At 43.7% G+C, this 21,919-nt stretch overlaps 1 protein-coding gene across 4 annotated transcripts in view; it reads right to left on the reverse strand.

The window, feature by feature from the left end:
- Positions 1 to 21,919, reverse strand: part of SH3BP4 (SH3 domain binding protein 4) — a 120,470-nt gene that overhangs the window by 9,932 nt on the left and 88,619 nt on the right. For 3 of the 4 annotated variants that reach the window (XM_074189821.1, XM_074189823.1, XM_074189822.1), the window contains 2 exons: positions 13,698 to 13,938; positions 7,492 to 9,860 (listed from right to left, as the gene is read on the reverse strand). In XM_074189821.1, coding sequence (XP_074045922.1) covers positions 7,492 to 9,860; positions 13,698 to 13,815 — 2,487 coding nt within the window. In that variant the 5' untranslated portion in view covers positions 13,816 to 13,938. Of the gene's footprint in view, positions 1 to 7,491; positions 9,861 to 13,697; positions 21,908 to 21,919 lie in introns of those variants that run through there. The other variant, XM_074189824.1, reaches the window with a different exon arrangement.

Raw genomic sequence — 21,919 nt, forward strand, 5'->3', positions numbered from 1 at the left:
GGATGTTTTCAGAGAAATGGGAAAGACGTCTGTGAACCGATACAGAGTAAAGGAACAGAAGTGGAGAACAATGTGGACAATGACAGTAAGATTGCAAAGACAAAACTCTGAAAACCTCAAGCATTCAGATCTCTGTAAGGACCAACCACAACTTCCAGAGGGTCCATGGTAGGCATGCTACCCGCCTCCTAACAGGAGGAAAGGAGCTCAGGGCAACTGGACGAAACTGTTTTGTTTGACTCTGCCTCTTTGTAAACAAATGTTTCTTTTTGTTTGTTTTGTTTTCCAGTGGTGGTTGGGGAGAAGGGATAGGCAGGAGGGAGAAATAATAGACCTTCATTCATAGAAAAAATAATCAGAATAAATAGTTTTAAAATATTTGCGAGTAAGAAATTCCCCCGGTCACCTGCTTGATAGAGGTCATCTAGCTTTTACTCAAACAGCCCCAAGCAGAGGGAGCCCAAGCTCAGTGATTTTCCTAAGAGCACAGATAAATGCGAGGTGGAAACCTTGGATTTCTAAAACCCTGATCTCCATGAAGCCCTTCTTTTATCAGTGGTAAACTGTGACCCATCTCGCAATAAATGGAGATGAGAATGGGTCACTCCCCCCATTCCCTACCAGTTCACATCATAGATCTTGTTTAATTCTCTAAAAACACAGTGAAAACAAGTAATGGGCACCTGTCCAAATACTCCAAAACAAACATAGAGGCAGGTGGGTTCCTGGGCAGGTGTTGCTTTGAGAACCAGAGGGATCAGCTACAAACATGAGGCATTGTCATGGATACACAAATTGGCCCTCTCCTCTGAGGACCCACCACTTTGTTAGACAAGATTTGAGTCCGTGCCAGCTACCTCTTCTATCTGCCACCTGGATGAAGGGAAGCTGTGCTTTGTGCTATCACTGTCATGACTTATTAAAAGCTAAGATTAAACCCTTCAAGATCCAGACCCAGTACCATGATTCCTTCCAAGGAAGAGGAGAGGAAGAACACTGCCAACCACAGGGCGGAGAGATGATGGGCTAACGCAGAATGAGACCCACATTGGTGGGCAGGGTCAATGGAGCAATCTGCTTTGCTTGCCTATAATTCTATGACACAATGCGTCTTTCCTTTCTTCTTTCCTTCCCTTCCTCCTCCCTTCTTTTTTGGTTCTTCCTCCCTTTTTTTTCTCCTGTGAATAAGAGAAGGTGGGTAGAAGAAAAAAATAAATGTCTGATAATTGAAACACACACACACACACACACACACACACACACACACACACACACACACAAATAAAACCCCGTGGATCAGGAATCAGCCAAGATTGGAGTTCAATTTTTAGGGCCCACATAGCCTGGCAAAGAGGGCTCCCAATCTGCCATAACGAACAAATAATCAATCTGTTTGGCGAGTCACTAGCCAAGCTCAATCTCCGTAATCTCATCTCCATCTTTCAGCCTGAGTGAAATCTAATTATTGGTGTGAAATTGTGCAAGCGCTCGTCACAAAGGTTCACAAAGCATTACACTTTCAATTCTGTTGTGCATGGGGCTGGTGCTAAGAGGGCTGGGGCCAAAAGTCGGTCGATACTTTATTTAGTCGCATCACCTCTCCCTCATTTCTCATCTGAAACAGGAGAAATGAAATCCTGGCAATGGCTAGATAATGTCCCTCCCTTCCATTGGCAGAAAATTAACTCCAGGAGATTTTCACACCAATCAGCAACAATATGGTGACCTTTCATCACTACTTTATTCTGGCTTAAAATGGGTTCTGGGGTAGGACTGGTGGGGACCAAAAGCCTCCAGTAAAGCAAAGGGGAAGACAGAGACCAGGGAAGACTTTCTGAAAAGAGGCAGCATTGCTCAAAAAGATGGGAAGAAGTCCAAGGACAAAAAAGCAAAGGAAGAACATTTCAGTTCCAAGGAAAAGCATGAATCGAGATCAGAGAGGACAGAAAGGAATGATTATTGGGAGAATTTTTCCCGTGTTATATTGTCTATGATATTTCTGTGTTACAGAGAGACATTTTAGAGCATGCAATCTGAAATAAGGTTGCTAATTTGATTAGCCCTGAATGCCAAAGGAAAAAGAGTGCATCCTTTGATATCTTAGGCAATTGGGAACCCAGACACAATTTTGAGGAGTGGGGAAAATTGACACAACTATGATATCTAAGAATTGAGGGAACCAAGAGGAAGAATGGGGGCTCCTGGTCCAGTCCAGATGAAGTCCAATGAGGACTTCAATAAGAGGGACAAGAGCATGAGGTAATGGAAGAACTCTTCAAAAGTCAGGAACCCTGAGGCTCCTCGATTTCTGCTTCTCTCTATGATCCAGGCCAACCTGCTTCTTCAGGCTTGGGATGGGGAGATGGGGTTATACGAAGGGTTAAGGAGCAAGCTGAGGGCATGGCAGAGGGAGGGAAGACTGAAGTGGAAGGGGCACCGATGATCAGAGAAGATAAAATGGACAATTTCAATAACATAAAATACCAAGTTGTTTTTTTTTACATGAGCAAAATCAATGCTAGCCTGCATGATGAGCATTGAATATTGTGTCCTTTTGCCTTAATGACTTTTGTTTGGCTTTTAGGTTCTTCATTAGCAGGAGTGGAGAAAAGACTCTATCAGAAATTGTAGTGATGGAAAACAGGTGGTATGAGTAAAATATAAATTTGAACCAAATCAATGCAAGTAAAACCAAAAAAGAGACTTTTTTCTTGGTGAGGCAATCAGGGTTAAGTGACTAGCCCAGGGTCACACAGTTAATAAGTGTCAAGTGTTTGAGGCCAGTTTCACAATCTTCCAGACTCCATGGCCGGTGCTCCATCCACTCAGCTGCCCCAGAAAGGAGGCCCTGACCTGAGAATTCTGAGCATGTTTCTCTGACAGATATTCAATACAGGGAACAGACAGAATGTAAGAAAGAGGCATTGCCCAACAGATGATTAATCCAAGGTTATGGAGAGGAAATTTTCAATAGGAGAGGCAAGTCATCAGCAAGAATCAAAGCATTCCAAAACATCAAGAACCAAAGAAATGCACCTACCATGTGTGACTCCTACCAACCAAAAGTTACAGAAAACTGAGTTGGAGAAAGATTCACAGACCTATATGTTACAAATACAAGTTATCCAACCTCAACTGGACCCTCACCACAGTAAATCAATCCCTTATCTTCCCCAAAGAAATTACTCTGAATTGTTTCTTCTTTCCTGGATCCCCCACAGCTCACCCATCCCTCTGACACAGTCAAATCCCTTGTCTCTAATTTTATGGAGAAAATTGAGGCCATTCAATATGAACTCCCTTTCCTCTCTTCTCTTCACCTTAAAATCCCTGGACATCATCTGGCACTTTTTCCTTCTTTTCTTAGTCTCTGACACAGAAAGCCAATCCTTCTTCATTACTTAAATCTCATTTTCCGCAGTAGACTGCAACCTCACTTGCCCTCTCCTCTGATCTGCAGCCTTCCCTGCTAGTAGCTCCTTCCTTGATGCCTTAAAATATACCTAGCCTGCTCCCCTCAAACAAACAGATCCACTGGACCCTACAGCCAATTCAAACTCCTTGAAAAGGTGGGACATGCACGTGTCCTCCCTTTATTCTCACTCATTCCTAAATCCTTTCCAATCTGACTGCAAACCTCATCACTCAACTGAAATTATCCTCTCCAAATTTCTTACTACTCTCTCAGGTCTTATCTGAGGGAGGGCCTTTTCTCAGTCCTTAGCTTTCTGGACTGATCTATATCTGATACTGGTAACCAAGTTAGTCGATGAGCATATTGAAATACCTAGTGGCTACCCAAGGAATATGCTAAGGTCTCAGGATAGAAAGGCAAAAGAATCCTGAAAATACAAGTCACCCAATTGGTAAATGGTCAAAGGAAATGAACAGGCAGTTTTCAGGAAAAAAAAATAATCTATATCTATCTGTATCTATACATATATAGTCATCTAGAAATGCTCTATATCACTGTTAACTGACAATCAAAGGGATGTCCATCAATTGGGGAATGGCTAAACAAGCTGTGGTATAAGATCATAATGGAATACCACTGTACTGTAAGAAAAGGATGAGCAGAAAAACCTGGAAAGTTTTACATGAACTGATGCAAAGATAAGTAAACAGAACCAGGAGAACATTTATATTGGACTGACTTAGCTCTTCTCTTCCATACAATGATACAATTCCAAAAGCATCATGACAGCAAATGCTATCTCCATCCAGAGAAAGAGTTGGAGGCTGAATGCAGAGTGCAACATACTTTTTTTTTAATTTTATTTTTCTTGGAGTTTTTTTGGGGGGAGGGGCAGTTCCTGTTTTCATTCCTAACATAACTAATATAGAAATGTATTTTGCATGTTTGCGCATGAATAACCTATATCAAATTGTTTGCTGTCTTGGGAAGGGGAGGGAGGAAGAGAGAATTTGGAACTCAAAACAAAAACAAAAAAAAAGTTTAAAATGTTTCTTTTACATGTAAATGAGAAAAAAGTAAGAAAAAAAGAAAAAAAGCCAATTCCTCCTCCAAAAGGGCCTCCTCCTTGGACAATCACATCTTCCAATTCCAAAGCCCCCTTTCTTCCCAAGGGTTGGTAATAACAGTTTAGTCTCTATGAATGCAAATACTGAACCTTGTGAAGAGGTCTCATGTATTCAAATTTGCACCATTCCAAGTACTAATTATATAAAATACTGTTATTTCTTCCAGCTCAATGGAAATATACAGTGTAAATTCAAAGGACTTTCCTGAATTCATTCTTTATACCCAACAGAACATAGCTATAGAGAGACTCCTTCTCTCTGAATTTTTTCCAACATCTCATGGATCTCCCTCTTGTGGGGGTGTAAATGTGAATACATGGCCATGTGCCCACACTTGCATCTACACACACACCTGCAGTGCACGGATGTATATATGCATCTGTTTCCCCATGTGTCTATCTACACAAAAACATCCACAGACACACATACAGGTCCAGAAGTCTCAGTGGGCTGCAAGCTTATGGTGGACCACCCAAGAAATCAAGTTCACCTTGGGCCTGAGAGGTACAAAGTCACACTTTCCCCATTCAGTCCTATGGCAGATCCTCAGCAGCTCTGATCATGGCTTGGGGAGGGAAAGAAGCAGTGGTCAGATGCCAAGCTCATAATGTTGTTGGCACAAGGGACTTCCAATGAGAAAACTCTCTCTACCAGAGCAAACTGGCCACTGAGCTGAAACTTTAGAGTCTGGTCTGAAGAGGTGAAGCAACTCTGCCAGGGTCACAGAGTCAAGATATCTCAGAGAACGAGCATGAACCTGCCCCTCGACTCCGAGCCTCGTTCTATTCCCTTGACCACACCTGACTTGGGAGTGCTGTTTAATGATACATTTTTATTAACATTTTGTTTTTCTATCACCCACATTTCCTAATGGAGCCTTCTCTGGCAAAGAATAACATGAAAAATAGAAATAGTTGAGCAAAGTGAATCAACCTATCCAAAAGATCTAGATTTTCTTCTCAGGCTTCTGCAGTCGCAGAGAAGGGGAAGAGCCATGGTTCTGGAGGAGCAAGAAAAAAGACCTGGCATGGATTCCATGTGACCATGGAAAAGGTGCTCAGCCTCTCGAGCCCTCAGTTTCCTGGAGGAGGTATTTGGATGGTCTCTGGGGTCCCTTCCAGATTGGGTGCTACAATGTCAAGGTGGATGATCCCACCTTCTCCTTCCTGATCTCTGCCAGCTTTCAAAGATATAATAATGGGTGGGTTTGATCCATCACCCAGGATCCAAGGGGACCTCGAGTCTCGCAAGAACATCCCTCCCCATCTCTGAACAAGGAAACAGCACCCCAGAATTTAAAGAAGTCACACTGACAAGGGAGGAGAGACCCTGCCTGAAGGGAGACAATGTGTTCTGTCTGTCCTGAAGGCCTGTGGCTTTCCAGAGAGCTCCTGGAGCCAAGCCATTTAGCAGCTCAGGAAAGCAGATTCTGTCATCTTTGGAGATGGGTCCTCTTTAATCCGAGGTCAAGGCTTGGACCAATGACTGCAGGCAGTGTTGGGCTGGCATTTCAGGACAGGTGACTTCTTCTCAAATCAGGGGGCATCATCTTACAAGAGAAGTTTCATTTCTGCCCACCAGTATATTCCAGGAAAGGAGAAAAGGCCACGTCATACAATTACATCATCTAACTCCAAAAGGAACTCTGGGGATCATCAACACCTTCCCTTGAGACCCAGAAAGGAAAAGGATACACAGAGAAGTAAGGATGGCTCTAGTTTTTACAGGAACTGGCAATGAGTCCGTGAACAATCATTAAATATCCATTAAGTCAATAAAGGCTGACCATCCAAGTAGAGGCAAAAGAGACAGCCCCACCTCTGCCCCCTCACCCCATCCCCACCCTGCCTCAAAGAGCACACATCTAATGTCACAACAGGTAGTTTAAAAGTGTTTGTGACTGAGGAGAGTTTCATATCTGAGAGTTAAAACAACCCAGCTTCATTTTCAGATGAGAAAGGGAGAGTCCAGAGAATAAGTTGTCTACCATGATACATCAAGTGAGCAGTAGAGCCAGGCCTAGCATGTGATTCTCCCCACACTTGCCCCCCAACAATATCCATCCTCTTCCCACTCTAGGCTGCTATCAAAGACCTCATAAATATTTATTATGATATTTCTTCCTTTATAGAGAAACCTATTCTGAACCCCAAGAATAGCATTTTGCAGGGATTTAACAGCCAAACCAAGGCTTTTGCTCTTGTTTTTGACCTGTTTTGGTACTTTCCTACCTAAAAGAAACACATTCCATAAAGTCATAGGATCAAGAGTTCAGCACAGACACCATGTCCAACCCACACCAGAACCAAAGCCTGTAGACTCTCCACAATACGCTCCTCCGTCAACACTCTTTTCACTCTTGTGCTCCAGGACAGAAACAGTTCCCATTCCTTTCCTCGGTCTTCATTATTAAAACATAAACAACATGTCACAACAGATAATTGGCCAGAGCTGCATTTGAGGAGCTTTTTTTTTTTTATTCTAAATCACCATGAAGAGATTCAGAACAAAGACTCCCAACAAGATCTGGCTCTGTATTGCCTTTGAAGCACATTCTGCCTTGCTTTCAGAGACAGAAATTGGGAACCATTTTAAGATTTAGGATGAAAACCAACAGCCATTCAAAAGTATGGCTTCATCAACAGCAGCTGCTACACCCCCTCATTGTGCATCCATCACTGACATTTCCATTTTAATAAGCATGTTAAGTAAGTGATTTTTGGTGTGCCCAAGAGCTGTCAGAATGCCCACAGATGCCCAGTGATGGATCAAACACTACCCTGGAAATCTCCATGAAATGGGCATTATTATCATAATTGACCATGCTTTCCTAGGATCTGGTTAAAATAAGACAAGCCTTTCAGAGCATGGAGGGAGCCGGCTCAATCTCAAATGCTTGCTGACGTTTTCCAAGTATACCCAGGGGAACAGGATCGATCAAGAACTTACCATCATTAACTCCTTCTGGAATGATTTCCTGTCCTTATTCTCAGTGTTGTTACAGTCTTCCTTCAACTTTTCAAGGACGGAGGCCACCCGTTCAGGCTCACTGTCCAATTCTGCCCGACAAAAGAACGTGAGAGGCAGATTCACGTAGCCCAAGGCATCTGCGAAGGACCTCCAGCTACTGATGTTCTCCATTAGCAAGGTCCTTACAGAGGCATAAATATAAGTCAGAAACTTGCAGGGCCTCAGAATCTGCTCCAGAAGCACACTGGTACTGAGGTCAGGACCAGAAAAATAGCAAGGTCTGATTTTCCCAACAACTAATACATTCTTGGTGTGCACAAGTCCAATCTTACCCTGATAATACCCAATATACCATTCCTTTGTCCATAGCTGGCCTTTCAATTTGATCTTCTCCTCACTAAGCAGGGCGATGACATCTCCTTTCTTGTATTCCAGCAAATAATGATTTTTATTCTGTCTCACGACTGTCTTGAGCAATTTTCCAAACTTGAGACTGGCCACTGGACGCTCCTGAAAAGTTGGGTACTTGGTGGTCACAGCCAGAGGAGACAGGATTATCTTCCCAATCTCATTCTTCTTGAGGAATCTCCTGGGTCCGGAAGGCTTGATGGCACTCTTGGGTGGGGGCTGAGGGGTCTGGACACAGAACTGGGTGAGAATGGCCTCCTGGTCATCCTTCACCTGGATCCTCAGGGTGAAGTCTGAGAGGTCGTTGGGGTCATGGGACGTGATGGGAAAGATCAGGCGGCTCACCTTGCCCAGTTTCATCTGGAACCCCCTGACGACTTTGGCTTGCTCACTGGCTCTGACTTCATAATTGGTCATATTGGAGAACATGCAGAGTTTGAGGTCCTGGGGCCTGGACAAAATGAACTGGTGTTTCCCCCAAAGCTGCAGAGCCACTGGAGAAGTACCATGGACCTGCCGCATGACCTCACTTACCAGTAGGGTCTTGGGAGCACACTCGTGCCCAAAGATGGTGACCACTGTCTTGAAAGAAGGATGGATGTGCTTAGGGCCATATACTCCCACTGTGATTTTTTTATTGATGAAGTCCCAGACAGTGGAAGGGTAGAGGATGTTCTGTCCATGGGCCACAATTGCTATGTACATACAAGGTTCCAGGTTTTCCAGGTGAACTTGGATCGTGTCTCCATAGTTGTACATTAGCGGCACTGGGACATACGGCCCTTCCTTCATGTCACTGCGCAAACACTGCAAGGCCACAGTGCTTTTACTGACAATGTCCTGTCTTACCTCGGCCGAAACTTTCATTTCCAGAATGATGAACGATTTCACCTCCATGTTGCTGAGTTTCACCTCCAAGACTGGGCTGATGGTACTAGACTTGTCACTGTTGAGCTCCAGGGGAGGGTCGAGGAGGGCTTTCATGGAGATCTGCTGCATTTCCCCAGGAGCCACATGGCCCTCCGGGACGTGGATGGTAATGTTTGTGTCTGGGAGTTGGACAGCTCCACCTGACGTATCCAGCTTGCAGACGATATTGGTCTCCACTGGTTGAGTCTGACCCCAGCCAGGATTTTGGCCAAGCAGATCTAAATCATGACAGGAGCGGGCCAGCTTCCTGTGGTTTAACCAGGCAGTTCTAAAGTCCTCTCGGCTCTGAAATTGTTCAGGGGTTGGAGATTTTAACCCCGTGAAAAAGTTGGATGATGATGGGGCTTCTGACTTGGCCTGGAGGACAGATAACTCAGATAAACTGTATGAACGTTTGCTTCTAAAAAAGGGGTTATCTCTCTTGACAGGTTGCTCACCATTGGAGAGTCTATTGGTGGATGGCAGTTCATCAAAAATATTGCCAATGCTGTTGGTCGTCACAGAACTGGCTGTGGTAAAAGAGGGAGGTGCCTCCGTGTCAAAGAGCAGCAAATCCACGGCTGTGTTGGGAGCCACTTCCTCGAGGCTAGGCATGATGGGCACGTTTCCATTTAGAAATGGGTTTGTTTGCGCCCCGTTCCAGAAAGGATTATTATTGTGGGCTTTATTCGAACCTTTCTTCTCATCTGTCCACCCTCCTCCCAACAGTTCCAATTCCTTTGCTATTTCATCGGGGCTGTCCAGAAGATTGTCAATCATGCCACTGTCACTCAGTGTTGAGTTGCGATAGTTGACAGGCTGCACGTAGGAGGAAGGGATATAGCCCATCTCTGTGGTGTTGTGTGCGTACCACCACTCTCCGCCAGATGTATCCAATACATATAAGTGGTCCCCTTTGGAAAACTTCAGCGTGGTAAAGTTGGTGGGGCAGTAGTCCTTGATTGCTATCACTTCTTTCGCGTTCCCAAAAGGTGTGGGATTGTCCACAAGCAAGGCACTAGGGGAAGGCACTGAAAAAGAGAAAAAGGAGTTTGTGAGTCATCTACTTCTCAACAAATAGGAAACATGATGTCAAGTCAAAAGGGAAACATTACTAAGGAGAAGGACTCAAATGTAGACAGGTGGAAAGAGATGCCATTGGAGCATGTTGAGTGCCATTGGAGCACACTGAGGGTCATTGGAGCACGTTGAGGGCCACTGGAGTATGTTGAGGGCCACTGGAACACATTGAGTGCCTTTCCCCAACAGAGATCTCAGCAAGGAGGAATAGCAATGCACCGCCCTATCCATGAGGCAGAGAATGGGCACAAGGCTCAGCGGAGTCCTTTCTATTTATCCCCACCTGCCCCGCCATGTGTGGGTAGAGTTCAGGTGCAAGAAGGAATATTGGATTGGGAGGTTGGGGACTTCTGACTCTCAAGATTGTCATTCATTACTGACTGGACTTTAGAAAGTTAATCCAACTTGCTTTGACTCTAAAATGAAGGGATTAGCCTAGATTAGAGGTTTCCAAGGTTCGTTTCAGGTCCAAATCTATGAGCCTTAAGGACACAGGTTCTTTACCTGGAGTTCAAGAACTTAAAAAAAAATCCCACTGCATTCCTTTGCAATTCTCTCTTGTTTTAGGTATTTTAAAGCCTTATTCTGAGATGGGTCCATAGGTTTCAGACTGCCAAAGGACCACATAGCATAGGAAATAAGAGCTCTTGTCTTATTGTTGTCTTTCTTTTTTCTTTTCTTTGGACATCTAAACATTACAATTATGAAGAAAGACAGGGCAACTATCAAATTAGATGTCTTTTTCCTAACTGTGATGTGATGGCAAAACTCATGAAATTTCTGAGGCCCTTAGGCCCTGCAGAGCAACCTGACCAGGAAGCAGCCCAGTCACATGCATGACTAGTGGTTATGAAATGCTTACCATCATGAGAAGCTCCTTAGCTGCCAGGACTCTCCATCTACCTCTGGATGGGCCCCCTTCTTATCAAGATTCCATCTGCCTTGGGACAACGCTAGCCTCTAGCCTGGGTGAGGACCTCTGGCACCAAGCAGAATCCAATCAAGCCCTTCATTTGAGATGTTACCTATCACCACCTCCTACGTTTTTCTTTTTTTTTTTTTAAAAAAATCTTTTATTTTATTCTTTTCATTTTTCTATTTTTCATTTTAAACATGGTCATATCCTTCTAGTGAGCTTGATGAGACAGAATATCAATGTCCGTCTCCATTTGTGTCACCCTCTCCATGGCTACTCTACGACTCAGCTGCCATGGCCTACATTTCTCAAATATCTTGCTATCTTTGTAAGTTAGCAAGCACATCTAAACTGATCTTCCCCCCTACTCCACCCCCATCCCCCCCAAGGTTATCTGGCCCACTTACAAAGATCTGTTTTCTGTTTTTTAAACCAATGAATTTGGAGTTCACAAAATGAGCTACACTTCCCTCCCTGAATTCCTGAAGAGGGTCCAATTGCTTGAGGTCAGTACTAATAGCAACCATTGTTATGAAAATAAAATCATCTAAGGGTGCAGGTGTTATGGGACTTTAATCTTTTGGCTTTTCTGCTCATGTGTGAGCAATGCTATTGTGAGCTAAGAGTGAAGGTTTCTGCCCAAGAAGGGAGACAGGCCAAGGGCCTGAAGGTATATTAGATGTGGTTCATACAAAAGAAACCTTAGCTGTAGTGTTCCACTCCCATTCCATTTTTCAAATGAAGAAACCAAGGTGCTGAGATGGTGAAAAGGTATTTAATTTTTTTTTTTTTTTAGTGATTTGATGGGGCAACTAGGTGGCACAGTGGACAGAGTGCCAGACTAGGAGTCCTGAGTTCAAATTTGACCTCAGATACTTACTAGCTGTGTGACCCTGGGCAATCCTGTTTACCTCAGTTTCCTTATCTGTAAAATGAGCTGGAGAAGAAAATGGCAAACCACTCCAGTTGCTTTGTCAAGAAAATCCCCACTAGCCACAAGGAGGCAAACATGTCTGAAAACAATGGAACAACAATTTGATACTTTTCCTTTTCCCTCACACTTTCTCCCTTAGTTTCCTGAAAGTATTTAAAAGAATCTAGAACCTTAAACCCACATAAACCTCTTTTGAACTAGAAGGGGCTTCCTTCAAGGATGTCTCATTCGATCTCCTCCTTTTACAAATGAGGGTATTGAGGTCCATTAAAAAGTGACTTGCATAGAGCACCTAGGGTGAGCTTTGATTTGAATTCAGGTGCTCAACATGAAAGGAGACAATCCATAGTGGAACTCTCCTAGGCAGATGCAAGTCCAAATGGTTAAGACAGAGAAGCAAGGTGGAACATCAGGAAACCCCAGGTTCAAATCCCTCCTCAGACCCCTGCTAGCAAGTGTAACTCTGGGACAGGCCTGTAACTTTTGGGCTTCAATTTCTCTCAAGCTAAAATGGGGCTCCTACCACTGCCCCTCACAGGGGCTGGGAAGATCAAGGGACTTAATTCATGAACATATGTGCAAATGGCAACTGCATGAAAGGGCAAGTGGGCCAGTTCACAGGATGCCTTGAAGTCTCCTGGATGGAAGTCTACTAGCAAAATGCCCTCATTTTATAGATGAGGAAATTGAGGCTCAGAAAGGGTCAGGTGATCTGAACAGGCTGCTGTGGGCATGGCAGGGAGGGTGGGCCACCAGATTGCCCATATAGAGAAGCCAACTGGCTCAGGAAATGGATCCAATCAGGACTGGGATCAAGCCCAAGGGGTAAGTCTTATACTTCCAGTCTGGGGAATCATAGGGAGATCAGTGTATTTAAAAGCAATAAACAGATTTGATCATGTTCCTTTTTTTTCCAAAGAAATAAATGGCAAAATGCAGAGAGTCAGAAAAAAATGAAAAGGAAAGAAGGAAGTTACAGTAAAATGAAACAAAAACACATTTGAAACTTGGGGGAGTCTTACCACCCTGGATTCTTATTGAGTGGATGGACAGAGAATGGATCCCTGGACTCAGAGACTAGAAGACCTGAGACTGGTGCCTCATACACCACCTGCTCAATCTCTGCCCACCTCAGTTTTTTCATCTGTAAAATCAGGAATTGGAAAATAGCCTCTAAGGTCCCTTCCAGCTCCTAGTCAAGGCTCCTGCATTTTTTTCTGGAGGCAGGGTAGTACAATGGAGAGGGTGGTGAACTCAGCTAGCATCACCCCATCCACCACAAAGAGGAAATGGAATGAAAGAAACTCTAGGGGCAGCCAAGGCAATTTTACATCCTTTTGTCAAAGACTTGAGTCACCTCTTGGATCTACAAGCTTGGATCCCATAGACTTTCTCACTAGATCTTCTGGCTTGAGCACCATTTAAATGACCACCTGCTATCTCTCAACCAGGAACAGTGACCCATCCTTTCCCTCCATTGGAAAGCCTCGTTAGGTTTCTCCAAGTTAGAGCCTATGGCCCACATCAACATGAGCCCTGAGATGATCAGGTGGACAGTCACCAAGTTATGCCTAGGCACTGTCCTAAGCCCTAAGGTGAAAACAATTCCCTTGCTCTCCCAGTAGCTCGCGGTCTAATTGGGGAGAGTACAAATAAGTAACCAAGTACATACAAGGTGCCCCAGAAGGAAGACACTCCATATCTAGCAGCTCTTTCCAGGAGCAGCTAGGTGGCACAGTGAACCAGCCCTGGAATCGGGGGACTTGAGTTCAAATCCAACCTCAGACACTTGATGCTTACTAGAGTGTGACCTTGGGCAAGTCACTTAAACCCACTCTTTCAAAAAAAAACCCCAATAATAATGATAAAAACATGCTCTTTTTTTGTACTGAGGAACCCTAAGAAGCAACATGGGGTCCCATTCTCCCATGAGCTCACCTTTGACATCATTAAAGCTTGTCTCTGAGAAGCCCTCACTCAAATCGATCAGAGTTCCCTCAGACTTGCAGCGTGGGAGCCCGTTGGAGTTGGCTGCGCGGATTCGCTGAGCTGCCATCTTGAAAGCCTTTCCTTCGGAGGGGCTAGTGCTTCATGTTTCCTCCCCAGGTTCTGCAGTGGTTGCTATGACATCCGTCCTGGGCACTCCTGGCCTCCCCGGGTGTGTTTTTACAGTGGGCTTCTGTCAGAAAAGGGAAACAAGAGAACAGTCAGGGTGGATCCCTTTGGCAAGGCACTCAAGTCACACATGGATACAATGGTCATTTAAACATGGAAAAAAATACTCCCATTCCCCCTTGGAAGATGCTCCATGGTGGACAAGTCCTCTTTTTTCTGGGAAGGGCAATGTGAATGGACACCAGCCGAGAACCAACAGCCCATGCCAACTTTCTGTTCTTTGACTTTGCCATCACATCCAACCCAAGCAGTTTCCTTTGGCCTGGTATTCATGCCCTTTTTCCTGGTGGGGCCCCAGCATAGCCCACAATGTCTTTCCCGGGCCACCTGGCCTGCACATTCATCTCAGTCAATGAAGAAGATAAAACATTATTTGTTCTAAAGACCCAGCTGGTTGTGTGGGTCGAGGGTGATTGGAGGAGATGTCTGTGTAGCCAACAATACAATCATTGTTTTTTCATGAATGCTCAATACGGCCTCCCATCCCCCACCCACACCCCATGGTAGCGGCCCAGAGCCTTCCGCAGCATTAGTGGGTACCACAAACTTGGCTGATGAAACAACCAGTCAGAGAAATGGGAGAAATAATTTGCACAGCTATCTTCTCCCTGTGTGAGCATGCAGTGATCCTCCAATTCCCAACAAGAAACAGTTATGGGCCTGACTCTGGGGGTCTGGGGGTACAAAGACACAAGCTATTTGCCTCCCTTTATGAAGTGCCACCCCACAGGGCTCTGGCTTGGTGTCACTTGGCTAGTGACAGGGACAAAAATGATTTCCATCAGGACACCATGGTGGCTAATATAAAGTAACATATATCTAGTAATTGGGGACAACTGATATCAGAAAAGGGGTCCCACAAAAAAAGCTGCAATTGGAAATGAACCTCTCAGGGAGTCAGGATTTCCAGGAGATGCAGGTGAGGAAAGATCTTTTCAGGCATGATGGGGGATGCATCACCAAGCAAAACTAATTCCCGCATTGGCCTTGTTGAAAAAAAAAGATATGTCTCATTTTTTTCCTGGCTTATATCTTTCATGGAAGAACATAAAGCAACTGTCCTGTTCCCTGGCAGTGGAGGTAATCCATTGATGGGTGACAGAACAGCCTGCCCAAAGAACATGGGTTGGGAAAAGATAGGTCTGGAGCTTTTATTTTGTGCTGCATAAAGCTTCCCCATACTCTGTATGCCACCCACAAACACTGGCACTGTTAACCAGCCCAGAGGGCCAGCGGGAAGGTTCCTACTTTTCCTCCCAGCCTGCACCAAATCTATCAACTGAGTCTGTGTTCAATAGTGGGCGGAGGTGGGGGCAACCATTGCATTTAATGGGTCTTTTATTTCTCACTTAAGATAATCATACAAGAATTGGCTTAAATATTTGGAAGGAAGCCCCAAATATCTGTGAGTGGACATTTGTACACAAGATTTATTCCTTATAGCTGGAACATAACTCCTTCTTCATCCTCACCCTGAGGATTGCCTGACTGTCTCCAAGGATACATCTAAGGTGCCATCTTCCTCGCCTGAGGTCCTCCTCTACCTCTGCTCCCATATACCCAACAGTGTCCCAGTCCTTCTGAAACCAGTTCCCTTACAGATCAACAGAATGAGGATGTCCCTTTAAATAAAGACAATAACGTAAAGAGAAATAAGTTTGAAAAGAATAAATTCAATGAACACAATGGTCAACTAATTCTCAAGAGGAGCAATGGTGAACCCAACCTCCGGACAGAGGGATGATGGATCCAAGATGCAAACTGAGACAAATATTTGTGAATATGGCCAGTATGGGAATCTGTTTGTCTTGACTATGTATAGCTTTGTTCTATTTCTTTTACTAGAGAGGGTTGGAGTGGGAGAGACAGAGAGCTAAGGATAAAGTTTCCTTCCCAGCCCTCCGATGATGATGTTTGTCCTTCATTCCTGACGAAGACCACAACATCAGGGAAGTGAGGCTGTGACAAGCACATAAATTGGATTTGAGTGAAGGGGGCTATACTCTAGAGCCATATGGGTCCAGAGGCCAGACATGAATCAGAATGACTGGAGATGGCTCTGGATGCAAGGCAATCAGGATTAAGTGACTTGCCTAAGGTCACACAACAAGTGAGAACCAAGTGTCTGAGGCTGGATTTGAACTCCCGTCCTCCTGACTCCAAGACCAATGATCTACGAAAAGAGAAAGGAAATAAAGTCCAATAGAATTGTGGATAAGCAGGACAGCTTACTGTTTTTTCTTTTTTTAGACTTTTGCAAGGCAAATGGGGTTAAGTGACTTGCCCAAGGGTACACATTTAGGTAATTATTAAATGTCTGAGGCCGCATTTGAACTCAGGTACTCCTGACTTCAGGGTTGGTGCTCTATGCTCTGTACTACCTAGCCACCCCTTATTAATTGTTTTAAAGTGATTGCCACTTCATGTGTAATTCCCTCTTTTGGTCACACAACATAGATCAGAATGCAATTGATTTGGTTTTCCTTAAGATTAGCTAAAAAAAAAAAAGCAAAATGTGGGGGCAGTTAGGTGTTGCAGTGTATATAGCACTAACCAAAGAGTCAAGAGGACCTGAGTTCAAATCCATTCTCAGACATTTAATAATTACCTAGCTATGTGACCTTGGGCAAATCACTTAACCCTACTGCCTTGCAAAAACCAAAAAAATAAAAAAAATTGAAAAAAAAAGGCAAAAATCAATGCTTGGCTTACTTGTGTGACTTTGGATCACTTCATTTCCTTGGGTTCTAGCTTTTTCAATGCAACGAAAGGGATGGACTTGTTGACCTCCTTGGTCACTAGCCTTAGGACTAAAATGATACAGAGCAGGAACTATTTTGTTTTTGCCAATGGTTTTTAATTAAATTCAATTTAGTCTTTCCTTTCTCATACTAAAGTACTATTTCAATGGAAAAAGAATTGTCTTACCTAGTTTATGATTTCCACTGATGATAAGACCTTCTCAGGAAAAACTTTCTCTCTTCCCAATGTTATAGGGACAAGTCAGGTTCAGAAAGGTCATTGATATAAGTCAAGAGTTTTTATTGAGTTTAAGAAATCCAAAGATGAGTTCTGTGTGGGAGCTAGTAAAAGAATTTGTAGTGAGTCAGAAAGCTGAAACGCTCAAACGGGATCCCTGTCTTTAGACCAGTGACCTTGATCTTTATATTGATTTCCTTGCCCTTTGGTCCTCTAAGGAGATCACAAAGCTGAATTTGGAGCATTCCCACCAGATGCCACCTTTGGGTCATTTCATATCCTGTGGAAATAACAGTGTAAACAATCAGAGCCCCTTAGGAATGGCAATAGTGCACATGTATGTTCATGTCTCTGTGGATACATCTATGGATAATTTCCTAACAAAACTACCCCAAAGGGGAACAAGTGATCCCCAAAGACAGTGTTGAGAAATCAACTGATTGAAGTTCTATCACCTTATCCTTTATTATAGAATGTGCTCAGGAGAGCAGATGGCTTCAAATCTCTGCTCAGTGACTTACTACTCATGTGACCTTGGTTTTGGACAAGTGGATTCATGCTCCTCATCTAGAAAATAAAGGGGTTGGGTCTAATGGTTCCTCCAGCTCCAGGACTATGACCCTGACACCCTCTAACCCATATCCCACCTCAAGAAAGGTCCTTGAGTGTCAGCAGAAAGAACAGACCTCACTCATGGAAATGAAGCTGCCCAATACCACTACTGGGTCTATACCCTGAAGAGATCATGAAAAAAGGGTAAAAACATCACTTGAACAAAAATATTCCTAGCAGCCCTGTTTGTGGTGGCAAAGAATTGGAAATCAAGTGAATGTCCTTCAATTGGGGAATGGCTTAGCAAACTGTGGTCTATGTATGTCATGGAACACTATTGTTCTATTGGAAACCAGGAGGGACAGGAATTCAAGGAAGCCTGGAGGGATTTGCATGAACTGATGCTGAGTGAGATGAGTAGAACCAGAAAAACACTGTACACCGTAACAGCAACATGGGGGTGATGATCAACCTTGATGGACTTGCTCATTCCATCAGGGCCAACAATCAGGGACAATTTTATGGTATCTGTGATGGAGAATTCCATCTGTATCCAGAGAAAGAATTATGGAGCTTGAACAAAGACCACAAACTATTACCTTTAATTTTTTAGAAAAAAAACCCTTATTTTATTATGTAATCTTGCTCTTATACTTTATTTTTCTTTCTTAAAGATCTGATTTCTCTCACATCACATGCAACTGAGATCAATGTATACCATGGAAACAATAAAGACCAATAGACTACCTTCTTTGAGGGTGGGGGGAGGGAAGCAAGATTAGGGGAAAAAATTGTAAAATTCAAAATTAATTAATTAATTAATTAATTAATTAAAGAAAAAGAAATGGAGCTGCCTCCCACACCATGACCAGCTAGCCAATGACCAAGCAGAGCCAAATCCCTGAAGGACTGGAGGCTGCTGCTAGCAAGAATAGAAGGACTCCTTTGATTCAATGCAGACCAGTCTTCCTTCCCACAGGACCAGCACCAAGGCCCCAAGCCAAGGAGCCTCCTGTGTGATGTGGTGGAGTACAGACAGAAATCTCCATCTCCAGACTCAGCAATGCCACCTGGAAATGGGGCAGCTCTCACATGATTCACCAGGAGCTCATTTCCATTCCCTTTCTCTCAAATATCCCATTAAAAAACCAAAACCAAAACCAATTCTTTAAGGCGGCTATGAAGCTGTCAAATTCCTAGCAGAAAATCCATCAAGGCAGAAGAATGAGAGAATATTGATCAGATCAGCACCAACAGGGTTTGGTCTCTGAATTTGAACTGCTTTTCCATAGGCTCCAAGACTGACTAAACCACAGAACCCTCTATTCTGAGCTTATCTTGCCCCCACTGGACCTATCCCAATACAGTATATTTATTCTTTTAATAAACTGGGATAGTCTCTGCTTTTGCAGATGATCTGAGTAGCTTCCCTGAATAATTTAAGAATAGCTCATATTCATCTGCTTCTAAGGCTTCGAATGTGCTTTTTAGGAAAGAGTACCAACTTAGTCAAAAGGTTCAGAGTTCAAATTCCATTTCTGACTCTAGCTTCCTACATGTCCTTAGTTTGATGACTTTACCAATCTGGACCATGGGCAGCCAGACAGCTCAGTAAACAGTGTTGGACTTGGAATCAGCATACTAATAGTTATGTGACCCTGGGCAGATCATTGACTTCAACCTGCCTCAGTTTTGTCCTCTGTAAAATAAGGATAACACCAATAGACCCAGGTGCTTGTAGGGATCACATGAGATGATAATGTAAAGCACGAGGCAGGAGTGCAAGTCACCAAACTGAGCCCTATGTGGTTGTTGGTGATGATGCAGTGCATAATGGGTCCGATCAAGAGAACAATTTCTATGACAGCAATAAAAATTCTACAGACAGAGAGACTTAGTCTGTGCAGTGACCAGCCAGGGAACAAACAACGCCAAGGGTCACCAGGTAAGCACTGTCCCTCAAACAGAGGCTCACTGACCACCTGTATAGGAGGATGTACAAAAGATTCTCTTTCCCCACAATGTCCATGTTTTCCCATATCTTCAAAGCCTGCCACATACCTCCCCTTCCTCCTTATCTCTGCTTCTTAAAATTCCAGATTCCTTCAAGACTCACTCTGATGCCACATCCTTCATGATTTCTTTCCTGATCTCCCCATTCTGCCTGCTGGTGGCATCATGAAAAGAATGGTGGATCTGGAGTCAGGAAAAACTGATTCCAAATCTGGCTCCAGCTAGGACTAGCTGTATGACTCTGTGCAAATCATTTTAGCTGGGTCTGACTCAGTTTCCTCAACTTCACAATGAGGACAAAAGTACCTATTCCTGTAATTATCAGCAGAGAGGTTTCTGTTTCTAAAGGAGGGACAGCCCTGGATTATTCCCAACAAATCTAGAATAGTGAATAAATGAGTTAGATGACTTGGTACCCCAAGTCATGGTGAAATGAGGAACACTAGGCTGCCATGAAGTTAGTTTTAAGAGGATCTATTAAGTCCTTAAAAACACAAAGACAGACAGCACTAGGGGTGCCAACAACTGGATAGATGAACCACCAACTGGATAACCCCAAAAGCGTTGGCCACAGCACCTAAAATGAGGGTGAAATAACATTTCTAAAGTGTTATTCTTTTAAAGGGCCCAAACAGCTACTACTTCATCCTGAACATCCCTGTCTTCAAAAATCCCTTGTTCCTTTCACTGGAGGGCCTGAATAAATTACCTTTCTAAACATGTTTTGTCCTTGGGTCAGCACTATTCACCCATTCACAATTGCCAACCTTTTCAATGAGAGGACTATAAATCAGCCTATTTCTTACCCAGCCAGGCTGGTTGAATGTTGAGAATAGGCCTGGGAGAGAGGGACCAGAGTTGCCTCTTTCCTAAGATGGAACTAAAAATGGGTTTTCTTTTCTCAATGAAAATTGTAATAAGAGTTTTCAGATGCCATTCACCATCAAAGGGAGAAGGGCTCTTTCCAAGGCTGGGGGAAATGCCTGGGAATGCCAAGAAGCACGGTGGCAGTTTACAAACGAGAGCTTAAGGTCCATCTGGGATCCACTGAAGGACAGACTGGGAAGGGGCCTCACTGATGTCACCAACAGTAACACTGTCCTAACATCCCTGACAAGTGTGGCTGCCACACTCTGCCCGAAGGTCTCCAGAAAGGGGGGGACCACCACCTCCCCAAAGGGGGTCGGCTGGATACAACGGAAAGGAATGAACAACAACAAATGGCAGGGAGTGAGGCAGCAGAGCTTACTGGTGCTTATTTTGTTTTCAAAGGCAGCGTGTCTTTAGATTCAGATTTTGAAACTAAAGGCCTGGTGTTCATGCAGGAACTCTGGAAGTAATGATATCATGAACATCTGGGTCATTTTCATTCACTTTCTGGATGCAGAGATAAGCTGTGGATCTCCTGCCATTTACCTCCAGAAAAGTATGATCTTATTCTCTTTTCTCAGAGGTCACCCAGTTGCAACATTGGACCCAAATGCAGCCTCCCTTGAGATGTCAGATACGTAGGCCTAGACTTTAAAGTAAGGTCAGCTATTCACTTCTAAGTCATATTTATAAGAAAAATGGAGGGAGAGAATTTTTGTGACTATGGACAATTCATTTCTCATCTTTGGGGTTCCTATTCCCTCACCTCCATTAAGGAAATGGACCAGACCCCCAAAGTGCCCTTCAGTTCTTTTCTATCCTGAACTAAAATAGGTAAGTCCCCCCTTTAGGAGGGCTTGAGGACAGCCAAGTCATTAGGCTATATTAATAGAAATACATAGCCCTCAATTAGGAACCATATTTGAAACCCCTTGCCAGGGGCCCAACTATCCAGACACTAGGCTGATGGACTTGTAATAACAACATGGTCCATAGAGCTGAGGCATAAATAGACACATTGAGGTGGTTTCTAAAAGGCAGCCAGTGGATAGAGCATCAGACCTGAAGTCAGGAGGACCTGAGTTCAAATTTGACCTCAATCGCTTAATAATTACCTAGCTGTGTGACCTTGGGCAAGTCACTTAACCCCACTGCTTTGCAAAAAACAACATCCAAATAAACAAAAAAGGTGGCTTCTATAAGGAAAAACCTTGCAGTTTAAAGAAGTTGATGAAATTTCCTAAATCTTAAGAGCCAGAAAGGACTTTGGAGGCATCCAGTGCAAATTGTGCATGCAAAAAGATTGCTTCCATCATCCACCTTTTGGCATTCTAGGACTGCCTTTGGTGGCGGTCTGGTGAAGTCTAAGAATATCTCTCTTTACAATCATGTTTTAATGCATGTTTTTAATGTTTTTTAAATGCATAAAACAAAATATAGGAGGACAAAGAAACAAATATTGAAATAATGAGCGAAATATTTTTGATATTTCACACACCCACAAGTTCATGGAAGCCAGTTGAGGAAGTCTGGATGTCTAACCCAACTCAAATTTGAACAAGAATTCTATA

This window comes from Macrotis lagotis, chromosome 5 (assembly GCF_037893015.1).
Source record: "Macrotis lagotis isolate mMagLag1 chromosome 5, bilby.v1.9.chrom.fasta, whole genome shotgun sequence".
NCBI lineage: Eukaryota > Metazoa > Chordata > Mammalia > Peramelemorphia > Peramelidae > Macrotis > Macrotis lagotis.